Source organism: Saimiri boliviensis, chromosome 13 (genome assembly GCF_048565385.1).
Source record: "Saimiri boliviensis isolate mSaiBol1 chromosome 13, mSaiBol1.pri, whole genome shotgun sequence".
In the NCBI taxonomy this organism is placed as follows: domain Eukaryota; kingdom Metazoa; phylum Chordata; class Mammalia; order Primates; family Cebidae; genus Saimiri; species Saimiri boliviensis.
This window is the reverse complement of record NC_133461.1, coordinates 50,477,849-50,492,136: the sequence shown is the minus strand read 5'-3', so window position 1 is coordinate 50,492,136 and position 14,288 is coordinate 50,477,849. Positions and strand designations below refer to the sequence as shown.

The following is a 14,288-nucleotide window of genomic DNA, read 5'->3' as shown; positions in this document are numbered from 1 at the left end:
AAAAGTATTAATTCCGGCTTATTCTGGCTATAAACACGTCATGCGCCTTTTGTAAGGAGAGTGGCTTGGCTTATAAGCTGTTGAAAGGCAGAGCAGTCTGCATTGATATCACCCCTGAACATGACCAGCATGCTCACCACCGCCTCTCTCCCACCCCACCCTACCTGTTTCTCTCCTCTCCTGTTACCTTGGCTTAGAACTCTTGGCTCTTACCTGCCTAAGGATTTCACCTTTGCTGCTTTTCCTGCACAGAGTGTTCTTCTCCACTCTCGGAGAGCTACATGGTTGGGTCCCTCTTGATCCAAGTTTATGATTAGATGCCACCTGCACAGGCAGCCCCTGTTCCTGTCTTTACAGCACCCTGTAGCTTCCCTGCAGAGAATCTAACAAAATAAAAAACTACCTTTGTTTACTTGATTAACTCTCCCCTCAGTTAGACAGTAAACTCCCAGAGGTCAGGTACCTGGTCGTTTGCTTATCACTGTATATCCAGTGTCTAGCACAATATGGGTCAATAAACACTAATCAAAGGAAACAGTGTTAGAGCTTTCCTAAGCTCTAGGTAATGTTAAAACATTATCTTAATAAAGGTAATGAGGGTGTTTTATATATCTATACCTACATCAATCTCTCTATAGTGTGTGTATATGTATATATTTATGTTGATATGGTATGCATATTAAAGACTTTACATATTTACAGACATACTATCTCTTTCTACATCTATATCTATGTTGATAGATATACAGCATCTACATCTATGTTGATATAGTACACATGTATGATATTAAAGACTTCATTTAGGGCTGGGCGCAGTGGCTCAAGCCTGTAATCCCAGCACTTTGGGACGCCGAGGTGGTTGGATCACGAGGTCAAGAGATCAAGACCATCCTGGTCAACATGGTGAAACCCCATCTCTACTAAAAATACAAAACATTAGCTGGGCATGGTGGCGCGTGCCTGTAATTCCAGCTACTCAGGAGGCTGAGGCAGGATAATTGCCTGAACACAGGAGGCGGAGGTTGCGGTGAGCCGAGATCGCGCCACTGCACTCCAGCCTGGGTGCACTCCAGCCTGGGTGCACTCCAGCCTGGGTAACAAGAGCGAAACTCCATCTCAAAAAAAAAAAAAAAAAAAAAAAGACTTCATTTAAATACTGATTTATAGCATTAAATAACTATATGCAATACATAATATTATTAGGAGAGTTTGATAATTTGCCATCATCCTCTTGCTGCAAAAGTGAGGATAAAGAACAGAAATAGTATGTTCTGGCTCCCTGGACTGGAGTCCTTACTAAAAGACAGTGAATAATATTTTAAAATCACTTGTAATATAAAGATCATTATCTGAAGTCATTATCATACATGGGACATTCAAACCTCACATTGAGATTTTCTAGTACTTCAAGCCTGATAATTTTCCAAACACTCAAATTTCTGTTTCTATTTTATATTTCTCAGAAAAAAGAGAATGAACCAAGGAGACATTCGAAAATTAACAGTTAATCACAAATTTATGAAAGTAGTGAGATACCCCTGTGTTTTAATCACCATAAACATGCCTCTTTGTTTGCCTGCAAACTGTCCTTACTATTATTATTCCTGATTTTACAAGTTGCTATTACGACTTTTTGAGTCGTAGCAGAATACCTTCACGACCTTGGGGTAAAATTTCTTAGACAAGATACTAAAAAGAATTAACCATATAGAGAAAATTAATTTGTTGTCTTTATCAAAATTAATTTTTTTTGCTCATCAAAAGGCACTTTTAATACAGTAAATATGCAAATACACAAACTGGAAAAATATTCACAACATATGTATCTGACAAAGGACTGCTAGCCAGAATATATGAAGAATTCCTAGAATCAACAAGTAATCCAATAGAAATGAGAAAAAACTTGAACAGACATTTTGTAAAAAGAAAACATACAAACAAGCACAAGTACATTAAAAAGATGATCAACATCATTTGCCACCAGAGGTATGCATTTTAAATCCACAAGCGACACCATTTCACAGTCACGATTGATGAAGATAAGGAGCTGCTGGAACTTCCAACATCACTGGTTGGGAGTTTCTTACAAATTCCCAAATGACATTTACCTACGGTCTAGCACTTGCACTCCTTTGTATTTATTCAACAGGAATAAAAACCTATACAGACAGTCCTTGGTTTATAATGGTGTGATTTTTGATTTTTTACTTTACCATGGGGTTACTGGGGCATAATTCCACTGTAAGTCAAGGAGCATCTGGACTTACAATGGTCAACTTATGATTTTTTTTCTTTATTATGAGTTTATTGGGGTATTAAATGCATTTTCAACATACGATGTTTTTGACTTATGATGGGCTTCTTGGGACATAGCCCCATCATAAGTCAGAAAACATCATATTTGCAAACAGATCTGTACAAAAATGTCCCTAGGAGTCCTATTCATAATAGTCCCAAACTAAAAATAATCCAAACATCAAAAACAATATAATGGATAAGTAATTTGTAGTGTAGTCATACGGTGGAATATCACACATCAGTAAAAAGGAAATGAACAACTGATATACACAACAATCTCAAAAATATTATGGCATGTGAAAGGGGGCTTTACAAGGTACATGCTATGTGATTCCACTTATATTTAGTCCAAGAATAGGCCACGCGAAACTATGGTGAAATATGTAAGAAGTGGTTTTCTGGGAAGTAGTGAGAAGGTGGAAGAGGGGTAGGGAGGTAGGTGATGAGGTTTTGAATTGGAATTGACTGGAAATGCCAAAGAGAAAACTATTTAGGGTGTGAGATTCAATACCTTGTATTTGGTGGCTGGCATACAGGTGTGTACAATTCTCAAAATTTACTGGATTGAGAGAATACTTAAGATTTGTGCATTTTATTGTAAATTATATATCAATTTTAAAATTAAGAGATTCTATTATTTTGTTAAAAACCGTATTACTGAGCACGATTTGGAATATTTCCCTACTTTCTAGGCATGTGAGACATTTAAAAAATTCCTGTATTTTATAAATTTAACAACTGAGTTTATCAAGTGTGATAACAACATTAATGCATCCAGTTTCATTAGTTTAAGCCTCAATTTACTGTGAAGTTCAAAAACATAAAGATTACAGAAACCGAAACCAAAAATCCTTGTCCAAAATCAAGATTAAATTTTCAGAGATGGATGTCATTGCCACAGTATGCCAGCAAGGGGAGTAGTTACACTTTGAGAAGAGCTTCATCCCCATCACCACTGAATCATTCTATAGGGCACTTTAACAAGGCCCAAAAAATTGACTTTTGGGTATAGTCATGATAGAAATGACAGATCGTTTTAATAGAAGAGAAAAAGATTGAAAACCTTGACCCTCTAGATTACTCCGAACATCAATGTGAAGGAGAAAAATACTTGCAGATCAGCTTATTAAAATATTATGGTCATGTAATTCAGGTACCAGGAAAATATTTAAGAGAATAGCTAAATTAACTGTGGGGTGCCACTTTTTCTTTGCGAATTATTTCCATACAAGAATAATCATATACAGCCCTTTCTGCTACAAAAGAAAAAAACCCCAACAACTTCACAGTTTATTTTTATACGTGTGAGAAGGACAGCCCTAGAATATACAAACTGTTGGAAAATTGAGGCTTGGTCTGAGAGTAGATAAGGCTGGCAAACAGTACTTTTTCTTTCCATTGAAGGCTAAGGGCTTTTCAGTTGAGACTGCTGGGCTACAAACCTGGAGATTTATGCTGAATTTTTAAAAGTATCATCATGTTTATAAATTCTTATAAGATTTGTAAGGCTTAATTCTCACAAAAGCTTAGGAAGGCTCCGGGAAAGTCTCTAACTATCCCTTCCTACCAGCTTTGGTAATCCTGGATTTACAGAAAAGAATGTTCAGACTGACAATGGGAGACATGCCCCAGGCAAGCCGGAGAGCAGGGGAGTCGGCCTGCCAGACAGGGACACTTAGGAGAAGGGTACCTGCCCTCTTCACCCTTTATAACCTTCATCACGACTCCCTGGATTCTAACACCATTGTACCTTCTTCTGAGAAACTGAGTGCAGAGGATCCGGCAATGTGTGTCCTGGAAAATAAGCCATGCCCTGTGCAAAGCTGGAGTCTTGACTTATGTATGGCAGCTGTCTCTCTGCAGTCGGCAGCGCCTGTGAATATGATGCGCCTCCCTCCTTTGCCAAATGAGTGCAAGGACACTGAGTACAGGTAAACAATAGTCATTTTTAGGAACTGTGTCCAGGAGAATGTGCCTACTAAATGCAAAGCTCTAGGGGACCAAGTGCTGGTGTGTGGAACTGCAGTAGCCTTCGAGGAGCAATTCTAGCTTTAAAATCACATGGCACTGCAGCTTGGCACAACAGCAGTCCTCTGCTCCGAGAGAGAGTATGCTATCAATACGTAAAAAGGTATTACCCTTGAATATGTGTATCCTTTTGCTGGTACATAAACCCTGTTTCAAGATTTTCTTCATGAAATTCCAAGGAACATTTCTCAGTTCAATGACCCTAAGAAATGATTTTGAATTACTCTCCACTTACAAAATAGAGGAAAGGTATTTTCTTTCAGTCCCTGTAAATGGAGGCCTAGGGATGTACAGGACTCAGAATCAGAAGAGTCAAGTTTTAGACTCTGCTTTGAACACTTTATCAAGATCTCCAAATCTGAAATGCTAGTCTGGGCTGTATTCTTGCTGTCAAGGACCCACAGAACGGGTCGAAATCGAACACAGTTTAGCTACATGGCAAAAAAATGAGAAAAACATGTTAATGACATGCCACTGCTCACCTTTCCCTAATGTTGGCTTTGCCACTGAATGGATGAGTCCTGTGTTAAGTGGGAAATAAACGAAAAGGCCATATTCCAAGGGTTACTAAGACCTGTAAGATGTGTAAAGGATAGAAATAAGAGTAAAGAAACATACACAAAAAAACCAGAAATGGTAGACAAGTTGATTACAGGAGGAACCAGAAGGAGGGTGTAATTAGGGTTAAAGAAATAAAATGAATAGATGTTTGTCTTTGCATTTGTTTTTAATGAGAGGTGAGTTGCTTTCTTGAGTAGATCTAGAATGAAGACTGCATACACACCAGGCAGAAATAAAATGGGAGTTGTAGAGGGCACTGGGGAGGGGGGCGGGCGCTGGTTGGCATGACATTAGATTAAAGTACCTTGGAAAAAGGATTGATGTGCTTTGGTGGAATGGGAGAGAGTATCCTGTCTGAAATTGTATTAGGAGACACATTATCTGGTGCTTCATACCCTGGGAAAGGCAGGGTTGTACTTTAGTGTGGCTTTTGCTGTGTAGGGAAGTCCCGCCTGTGGAATTAGGGGTGTTAAGGTGTCCTGGGGCAATCTCCACATTAGCAAGTTACCACAGCGGACTGAAAGAAATGTACAGGAAGCAAGATGCTTGGAGGTGAATTTCATGTAATTCATGTTGGTAGTCACAGAAGAGTGGGCTTTGGGAGCCAAGGCTGAAAAGAGAGAAGAAAATGCTCTGGGTTTCTCAATCCCTAATTAGTCTTAGGAATTGTCTTTTCATGGGAACCTGGAATTTTGTCTAATTGGATAGGTTTTTCCTCATGTTTCAAATATTATTCATGGGAGCTGTTTATATTCATTTTCTCCAAAGATCTTGACTAGGAGCTAGCACCTTGCATTTGGTATATCCTTAATGAATAACCATTGACTGAGTGAATCAATCATGTTCCCAAATGAGGAATGTGTCTTACATTAATTAAAATGGAAGTCAATAATGTGCAAGGATAGCCTATATTTCCTTTATTACTGCCATTTGGCAAATTGAGGATGAAAGCTCTAGCAGTTCAAATCTCTCAGAGGTAAGTTTAGTAACTATCAAGATAGATCTTGGCAACTCTCTCTTGGGGTCCCCAAGACTCACTAAACATTTTAAGAGGACATCAAACATTTTCCTAGTGGATGGTGAGATAACTTACTTCCACGTGTGGGAGGAAGTGTAGTCTTGCCTGTTGCAACCAGCAAATTCTGGAATGAGGTTGAAACTTGGTGTTAAAGGTATGAGGGGTAGGTAGCATGCAGTCTGGCTCCTTTTTACTAATAGTTGGCCAAACTTTACTTTTCCATTCCAGAGGAGGTGGACAGCTTTTTTACTGCCTTATGTGCTAGGGAAGAATGAAAGTTCAAATGGAAGAGGAGGCTGGGAATAGGCTGTAGTTGGGATATGAGCCAAGGGTGGGAGGTGAGAGAGTAGGAGGGTCAGGCAGGGGTCTGGTTGGCCACTGTCCTACTCTGAGCAGTAGTGTCAGGGCTGGAGCTTAGCTGATGGTGAGAGCGTATAACCTTGGAGACATCTGGATGCTCAATCTTTCACGTAAGCCACTCACTTTATTGACAACAAGTCATAGGACCACAGGCTGCGGACTCTGAATAGAAAGGGCATCATTCTGCCAAACCAGGGCTGAGGCCAGAGAACGGGGCCTCTAAAATTCTGGGATCTGCATTGGCCAACCTTTCCAATTGTCTCCTCAATGGCACTTGCTCTCAGCCGCTAGTATACCTGCTTTGATCTACCTCAGCCCCAGACCATCAACTCATTCACTTCAGCTGCTTGAGTACATAGGTGTGGCTGTACCTGCAAACCCTTGTTTTCAGGATGGGCTTTTAATTCTGCTCAAAAACATTTTTCCATGTCTCTTTCTTGTCTTGTTTACCCATTGTAGTTTTTTTTTTCTTTCCCAAGAGACAAGCTCTTATTCACAGAAGAGCACACATGGTGCATATCTTATCTTTAATGTATTCAGTAACTCATATAAGCTATGTGCTGTTATCCTTATTTTATTTGATTTTTTTAGAGATAGGATCTCACTGTGTTGCCCAGAGTGGACTGCATGGCTGTTTACAGGTACAATAATCATCACACACTACAATCTTGAACTCTTGGTCTCAAGCATTCCCTCTCACTTCAGCCTCCTGAGTGGCTAGGATAACAGGCACATGCCCCCATGCCCAGTTTATCCCTGTTTAATAAACAAGAGCTCAGTGACTCATCCAGCATGTGTTTTGGCCAAGTGTACTGTAGTTTATAAAGTGCTTCCACATGTGTTATAAAGTTCTCTGACCTATGAACTGCATGTTACTATTTCCTCCATTTCACAGATGGAAAAATGGAAGTTTACAGGGGTTATATGACCTCCCATGTTGCATTGTTCATGGGTGGCTGAATTAGGTTTCGAACTTGTGTCCTCCTATTCTACATCCCATGCTTACTCACAGTATGGTGGCAAGAAAATGGAAGCTTTCAGACATAAAGTCCCTCAAATTTCTTTATGCCCATCTTTAAACTGATCTCAGTTTTTCCCCACTTATCATTTTCTCCTGTCTCAGGAAGAAGCTGATTCTGTATTCCTAAAAGTTCTCTCCTGTGCCCTTGAGTGATCTTATTTCCATCTCTTCACATTTCAACTCTCTATGCAAATGACTCTCAAATCTTTCCCTCTCTGAACTCCAATTGTTGTCTTTGACCACTTAAAGGGCATCTTTTCCTGGCAATATACCTTTATGTATAGACCATATGCTACTCCCACATTCCCTCAGCTCTATACAACTAACTCTAAGTCTACATTGTTTTACTTGAGCAATACATGTGCTTTGATGTCTCCATGCTTTTGCTTGTACTGCTTGAAAGGCTGTCCTTCCTTTTCTCTACTTGTAGAAATTCTATTCATTCTTTAAGAATCAGTTCAAGTGTGATAACTATTACCTAATATTTTCCCAACTCTTCCTGTTCAAGTTCATGGTGTATTCTGTGCATTTCTGAAGCACTCTGTTTATTGGGGTAACACATTGCTTATCACATGAAAGCCATTTGTCTCCATTTCTGTCTCAACTTATGGGAAACCAGCACAACAAAGACAAGAAGAGAATTTTATTTATCTCTACATCCTTTGATGCAAGAAGCATGGCTCTTGGCTAAGTGTTTGTTGAATGAATAAAGGAATATATAAATGCATGGTGACTCAGTTTCTACTTCAATTTGTCAACATACTGCAAGGAGGGCACGATCTGATTTTGTTTTTTTCCCTCACCTCAAATCTTTGCTATCACTCTGGGAATCTGACTTGCTTTCTTTGCAAAAATGTTAAGTTTTAAATGAGAAAAAAATTTCCATATGAGACCATGAAAAAGAAAATGAAATAATACATCATTTTTCTTGTAAATACCCTTCTGTCATCTAGGTGATCAACATTACAGATAAGCACCTGAAAATTAAAATTTATATTTATAGATTTTTAAGATAATAAGAATTGATCTTCTTCTATTACTAAATACTTCATCCACATATTACACAATAGTAAACTTCATTTGATTAGAATAATTAGTTTGGAAAAGAGGAGAGGAAGATCTAGCCTGAATTAGAGAAGTCAGAATTTGTTGAAAGCAACATTGTTTCATCACTTTCAATACTACTATCTGCCAATAATGTCTGTCTAAGCAGACATCTACTTAGTGACCTTAATAATCCTTATTTTACAGCTGAATCTTTTTGCCTAAAGACCACTGCTGTGCTAAACTACAAAAACAATGTATTCTTTGTACATTGGTTACAAATATTTCATTTCACTTAGCAAATCCATTCCTTGCAGACAATTCAAAGCTAAATTTCAGTTTAGTCTAGATCAAATTGTCAATGGTGTATTAACAGTATCTGAATTAATGAGGTTTTACTCTATTCATAGAGGAAGACATTTAAAAAAATAGACTATTGTGCAATGTGCCAGGAAAGTGTTACTTTAAAAATAAAAATAGAAAAATATGTAAAGTTTTTCAAATAAAGTAAACAACAACCTATATATAACTGAAATCAATCTTCAGAGTCTTTAGTTTCCTTTGTAAATTCCTTGAAGACAAGGATGGTAGTTTGCTTGTTTTTCTCCCACCTTCAAGACTTTATGCACTCCAACAATGCCACCTGGACTGTTCCTTCTAGGGATGGTTATCATCACCAGAACAGGTGCTTAAAAGCAACACAATGAGGTTTTCAGATTTTCTACTCGTTGCTCTGCTTATCTATAACTACCCAAGACTCAAACATTATGAGGAAGTTACTCACTGATTCGGGGTACAGGCTGCAAGTACTTCACTGGTCCCCATCCTGAAAAAGAAGAGGAGAGAAATTCATATATTACTATCACATTCAGAGACATTTACAAAAATTCTACACAGAGATGCCTCAAAGTTTCTAATATTTTATCTGTAACAAGGAAAGTTATGGGAAGGGAGAGGGTCATGAAATAAATGTATCATCTTTTGTGTTTCTGGCCTGATTAAGCTTAGTGTCACTTATTAGGAAATCTGGCATTACCATCAAAATTTGCTATAGAAAAGCCTGGGCTTTGAGCCTGTACTCTTTGTGGGAGGGAGATGGAGCTGGGGACTCAGGGGTGGGTAGAATTGGAAAATGAGCATCACAAGGAAGATGATTTCCTTTGATTCTCAGCATTCTACCCCATAATGCATCAATGTGCTAATGTACAATGGTGTTTTCACTTATTAATAAAATCTTTGTGTAAACTGAGTACTTGGGCTCAATGTCTTTGGGTGAAATTGAGATGGAGATGCCATGTGCAGCTCCTGGCATTGATTATTAGCGGCCTACTGTTGGATGCCTTAGTTTGGGAAGCTTGCAAGAGTAGATGAAAAGGAAGCTTGGATAAAAGAACAGGGCTCTGAGGGAAGCAACTCCATAGATATTTAAGTTATCCAGAACTAATGATAGTTTATTCTGTAGTAAACAGCTGTAAGAAAGAAATCTTGAGGTTTTCCTTGAACCAATGAGTTTCATGGTGATTATCAAGGGCCTCTTTCTGCCAGATGAAGTCAGCCTATTGTAACACAGTATATTTCTTCTCACTCAGTCACCTATAGGGAAAGGAGAGCCTCAGCTCATTCTGAGAACAATTTTACAGAGCCATAAGAAAGCAGTAATATGACTACTTAGTTTTTGGCTTTTTTGGATTACATGGTTCCACTGCTTTCCTTAAATGACATTATATATATATATAAAATATATATTATATATAATACAACATATTGTAACATATATAATGTATGGCATACCATATATTTTATATAACTATAATGAAATATATAGTATATAATATATTTACATATATTAACATATTCTATTCTATATTTTATAAATATATAGGTAATGCTTTGCTCTCTGCACACCTTTTAAAAAAAATCTTTCAAAATATGTTGACTAAAACTTGAATGAATACTCAAGGATGGTGTGGCTTAAGCAATGGTAGGATTAATTGTCTGTCTTGCTATCCTGCCCCATTTAAATTACTTAGTGTGACTCATTTACAGTATAGCTTTGTTAATCTTGATTGAGATAAAAATCTTGCTGGCACTTGTCTTTTAAATTATTTTTTAGCAAATTTCATGTGTGCCAAAAAATACCAGTTTATATTTGCATTAATGATATGCTATTCTATTTTTAGAATGATTTAAAACATATATCCAAGGGCATTTTGAATTTTATTGTTATGAACTTCTTGGTATAAGGTATTGGTCATTCTACTTGATTTAGTAATATCTGTATTTTGGATGCAGGTATTTATGAGTCATTTATATAGCTCATCAGTAAGTTACAGGTCCTTCAGTACAGCTGATCCCCTGGGGCTGGACCTGGATGTGTAATGCATTGATCTAACACACTTTTCTGTAATAGCAACTCTATATTTACCTGTTCACCCAGGTAATGGTAGTGTGATTAAGGTCACACTGTCATGGCTTAGTGATAAGAACATTGTTTAGACTAGAACTCAAAATCTTCCTCCATACAAAATTGATTTTATCTGGCTTATCATCATTATTTATGTAGGCTGTCTGTGAATCAAGGAAGGAAATTAAATAAGTGTGGAAAAGCTGGTTATTCAAAAAGTCAAATGCATGTGCTTTTTTATACCTTATGCTATTCTGGTAAGTTGCTTACTGATTGTATGAGAGATTGTTCTCATCAGGCATTGCTTTTAAGCTATCTGGCTTTTAATGATCAAGTCATTTCCTTAAACAATGTGGATATAAAAGGCTCTTTCTCCATTTCCATGATGGCTCAAATATGAAGGTTGTACAAATCTAGCAATTTCTTAAGGGTGTCTGGAAACCTAATATTAAGACATTACAATGAGAGTACACTCAGGTATTGGTAATTCTACCCTGGTCTAGTTTGTCTCTCCACACATCGCGGATGAAAGTATACTAGTTAGACAAATGCCTGTCTCCCCCACTATAGTAAGCTTATTGAACACTGGGATGATCCAGTCTAGTTCCTCTTTTTACTTCTCTGAATCTACTTTAGTCTTATGCATAAATATATATTGAATTAACTTAAATTTTTGAAAGACATATTTCTTTAAGGATAGGTTAAATGATAGGGAAATAAATACAATTTATTTTGATCTTTTGAATTGTCTCCTAAAGAAAAGTGTCCTCTTCTACCTTCCAATAATAGTAATAGAGTATATAGCTCTTTAAAGGTTTTAACTATATCTTCTAAATTATTGTGATTTCTCTCTGTATTTGTACATAATAAATATGTAGGATGTTGGGCTCAGTCCATACAATCAATACAGACTGACTGACTAGCTACAAGATCATGTATTAAATAGCTATGCATCTTCTTCCATGGTCAACTATGAAAATAATTTGAAACCCCAACAATGGGGATTGCTTCACAAACTGAAATTAATTGGGTTTGGGCAGACCCACTAAAATTAATGAGTTTAAACCTCGTATCCAGTATATCTGTTCTTATATTGTGTTTCCAAGATTGAAAAAGAATTAAGACTTAATTTAGTAGCATAATCAAATAAAATAGAATCTTTCTCTTTCACCCTATAACTTATTCTGAGCTTCATTGTTTTTTTGTGGTGAAGCATGTTTTACCTGTTGAAACTTGGCGTAAACATCATAATAAGTGAATAGGTCTAGAGCTTTGATGAAAATTTAATTTTTTTAAAAATTAGCATTTCACTGATCCTCATCCTGAGGGTTGGAGAGCTTCACAACAGCACTGAGCCAGGTAGAGCTCACACTCAAGTGAGAGAATGCAAACACAACCATAGTGTACTTTTCTCAAAGAATTCAAAATCATTCTTCTGGCCACGTGATAAATTAATTTAGTTGTTTGTTATCATCCTTATCTAACTGAGAATACAAGGATAGGAAAAGGTTAGACAGCTTCCTAAGGCTATGTGGCAGTTTGCTGTTAAAATTGAAATAGGGTTACATTTGGAATGCCAAGGTCTTATTTTCAATAATGAATCAGGATCTGTGTTTCCAGCTAACCTTGTAGATATCTGATTATCAATATACTCTTAATTTTATACACAGATATTTGGATGCAAATAAAAAAATCATCACAGTGAAGTTTAGGCCCTTGGGTTGCTGCATTTAAAAGTTTATTCCCAATATTTTCTTTTGAAATATTGATTTGGTCTCACCTTGCATTTTTTTTTTTTGCTTTTCTTTCAAAATTGCCTGGATCCAAAATTATTAAATCAATAATAACCACAATAACAGCTAACATGGATTGAATGCTTATTAAATATCAGACATGCTGCTGAGTACACTATGTGAACCTTACCAAATTTAATATCATAAGAATCCCATGGGAATACTACCAGGATTTCTGCATATAGAATATAGCCAAATGTTTTCAGTTCTTCATTTTTTTACATAAACTACACCCATAATCATCATCTATATTTCTCAGCTTCTGTTTCATTAAAGTAGATTGAAAACTTAAAGGCACAAAGCAGAATCCTTTTAGATTTAAGTTTTCCCCAATATTTTACCACTATCTTGCTCATATATAATTCTATAGCCTTTTATTTTTAGTAACTCAACTTTGAGTCTTTAAAAAACATTTTAATAGAAACAGCAATTCTTTTTTACACATCCATATGTCATTGATTTACACAATACTCATTGAATAATTACATGAATAAGCGAAACTGGCACAGCAGATCTGGGGACAAACACCACTGACTCTTGGTCCACATATATCTTCACAAGAGGGATCAGAAGTTTGCAGGTGGGCTAGAGAGCATGCAGTCCTGAACTGGCTGTGAGCATCAGACAGTAGGATATACTAAAGGAAGGGAGAGAGCTGCTCAATCAGGCAAATCACATAGGAGGCCAGTAAAAATAACTTCTACTATATTTGATACTTTATGTATGCATTTGATAAAAATGCATTATTCTGATAAAATTATTTAAAAGTTTAAAATGGAGAGGATCCAAGATGGCCGATTAGACATAACTCCAGTGCATAACACCTAGTGAGAGAGACGCAGAAATCCAGAGATCTCCTAGCTCTAACCGGGGTACCAGGTGCATTTCAATGGGTCTGGTCCAATGTCGAGTAAAGCCCACTTAGGGCAGACCGAGGTGGGAAGGGGTACTGGGAGTCAGAGGCTCCCCCTCTGGTACTCCGGTCCAGATACAGCGCTTCCCCCAAAGCCTCAGCAATACATAGAACAGGGGATCTTTGTCAGTCAAGCACCGGGAATTACAAGTGTGGAGTTGAATAAGAGCCTGTGGACTGAGCTATTGCCCCCTCCCTCCACCCAGAGAGAGAGGTTGCTGTAAGTGGGAGCAGCTGGGCAGGCCCCTACCCCATGACTGGAGATAGAGGAAGCTGAAAGGGGGAGACAGCTGGGTGTGGCTGGGTGGGTCCCTATCCTCTCCCACAAACCCTGGAGGGCTGAAGCTCTGACTCTAGTGGGTTGCGCAGCCAGTTCCACAGTCTGAGATGAACCTTGAATGATCCAGCCCAGTGGAGGAAGGGCACAACCCACCACTAGATGGGTGGGACTGGGCTACATGTTTTAACAAAAAACACAGGAAGCCTACGCAGCAATGAGATGGCATTCTTGACAACCCAGCAGCCCCTGGAGGTCAGCGGAAGGGACGGGCCTAATCTCCCAGTATAAATAAAAAAGACACAGGAAGCTTCCCTAGTAACCTGAAGGAGTCCCTAGAAACCCAGTAGCACCTCTGCAGGCAGACAAGCGAACTCATCAAGCAGCTCCCTAACAACACAGCCAGGTAAATCCACAAAGATGGGAAAAAACCAGCGCAACCATCAAAGACCAGAACACCTCTTCTCCTTCAAGGGATCACAACTCCTCAACAACACAGGATCACAACTTGACTGACGAGTGTGATGAATTGACAGAAACAGGCTTCAGAAGGTGGATAATAACAAACTTT

General features: G+C 37.9%; 1 protein-coding gene across 6 annotated transcripts in view; it reads right to left on the bottom strand.

Moving 5' to 3' along the window:
• CHST9 (carbohydrate sulfotransferase 9) overlaps window positions 1–14,288 on the bottom strand; it is a 300,891-nt gene that overhangs the window by 122,506 nt on the left and 164,097 nt on the right. For all 6 annotated transcript variants that reach the window (XR_012513133.1, XM_039463890.2, XM_074383652.1 and 3 more), the window contains one exon: window positions 9,115–9,156. Coding sequence is in view for 3 of the 6 variants with exons in the window: in XM_039463890.2 (XP_039319824.1) it covers window positions 9,115–9,156 (42 nt within the window). In the remaining 3 variants the exon portion in view is untranslated. The remainder of the gene's footprint in view (window positions 1–9,114; window positions 9,157–14,288) is intronic.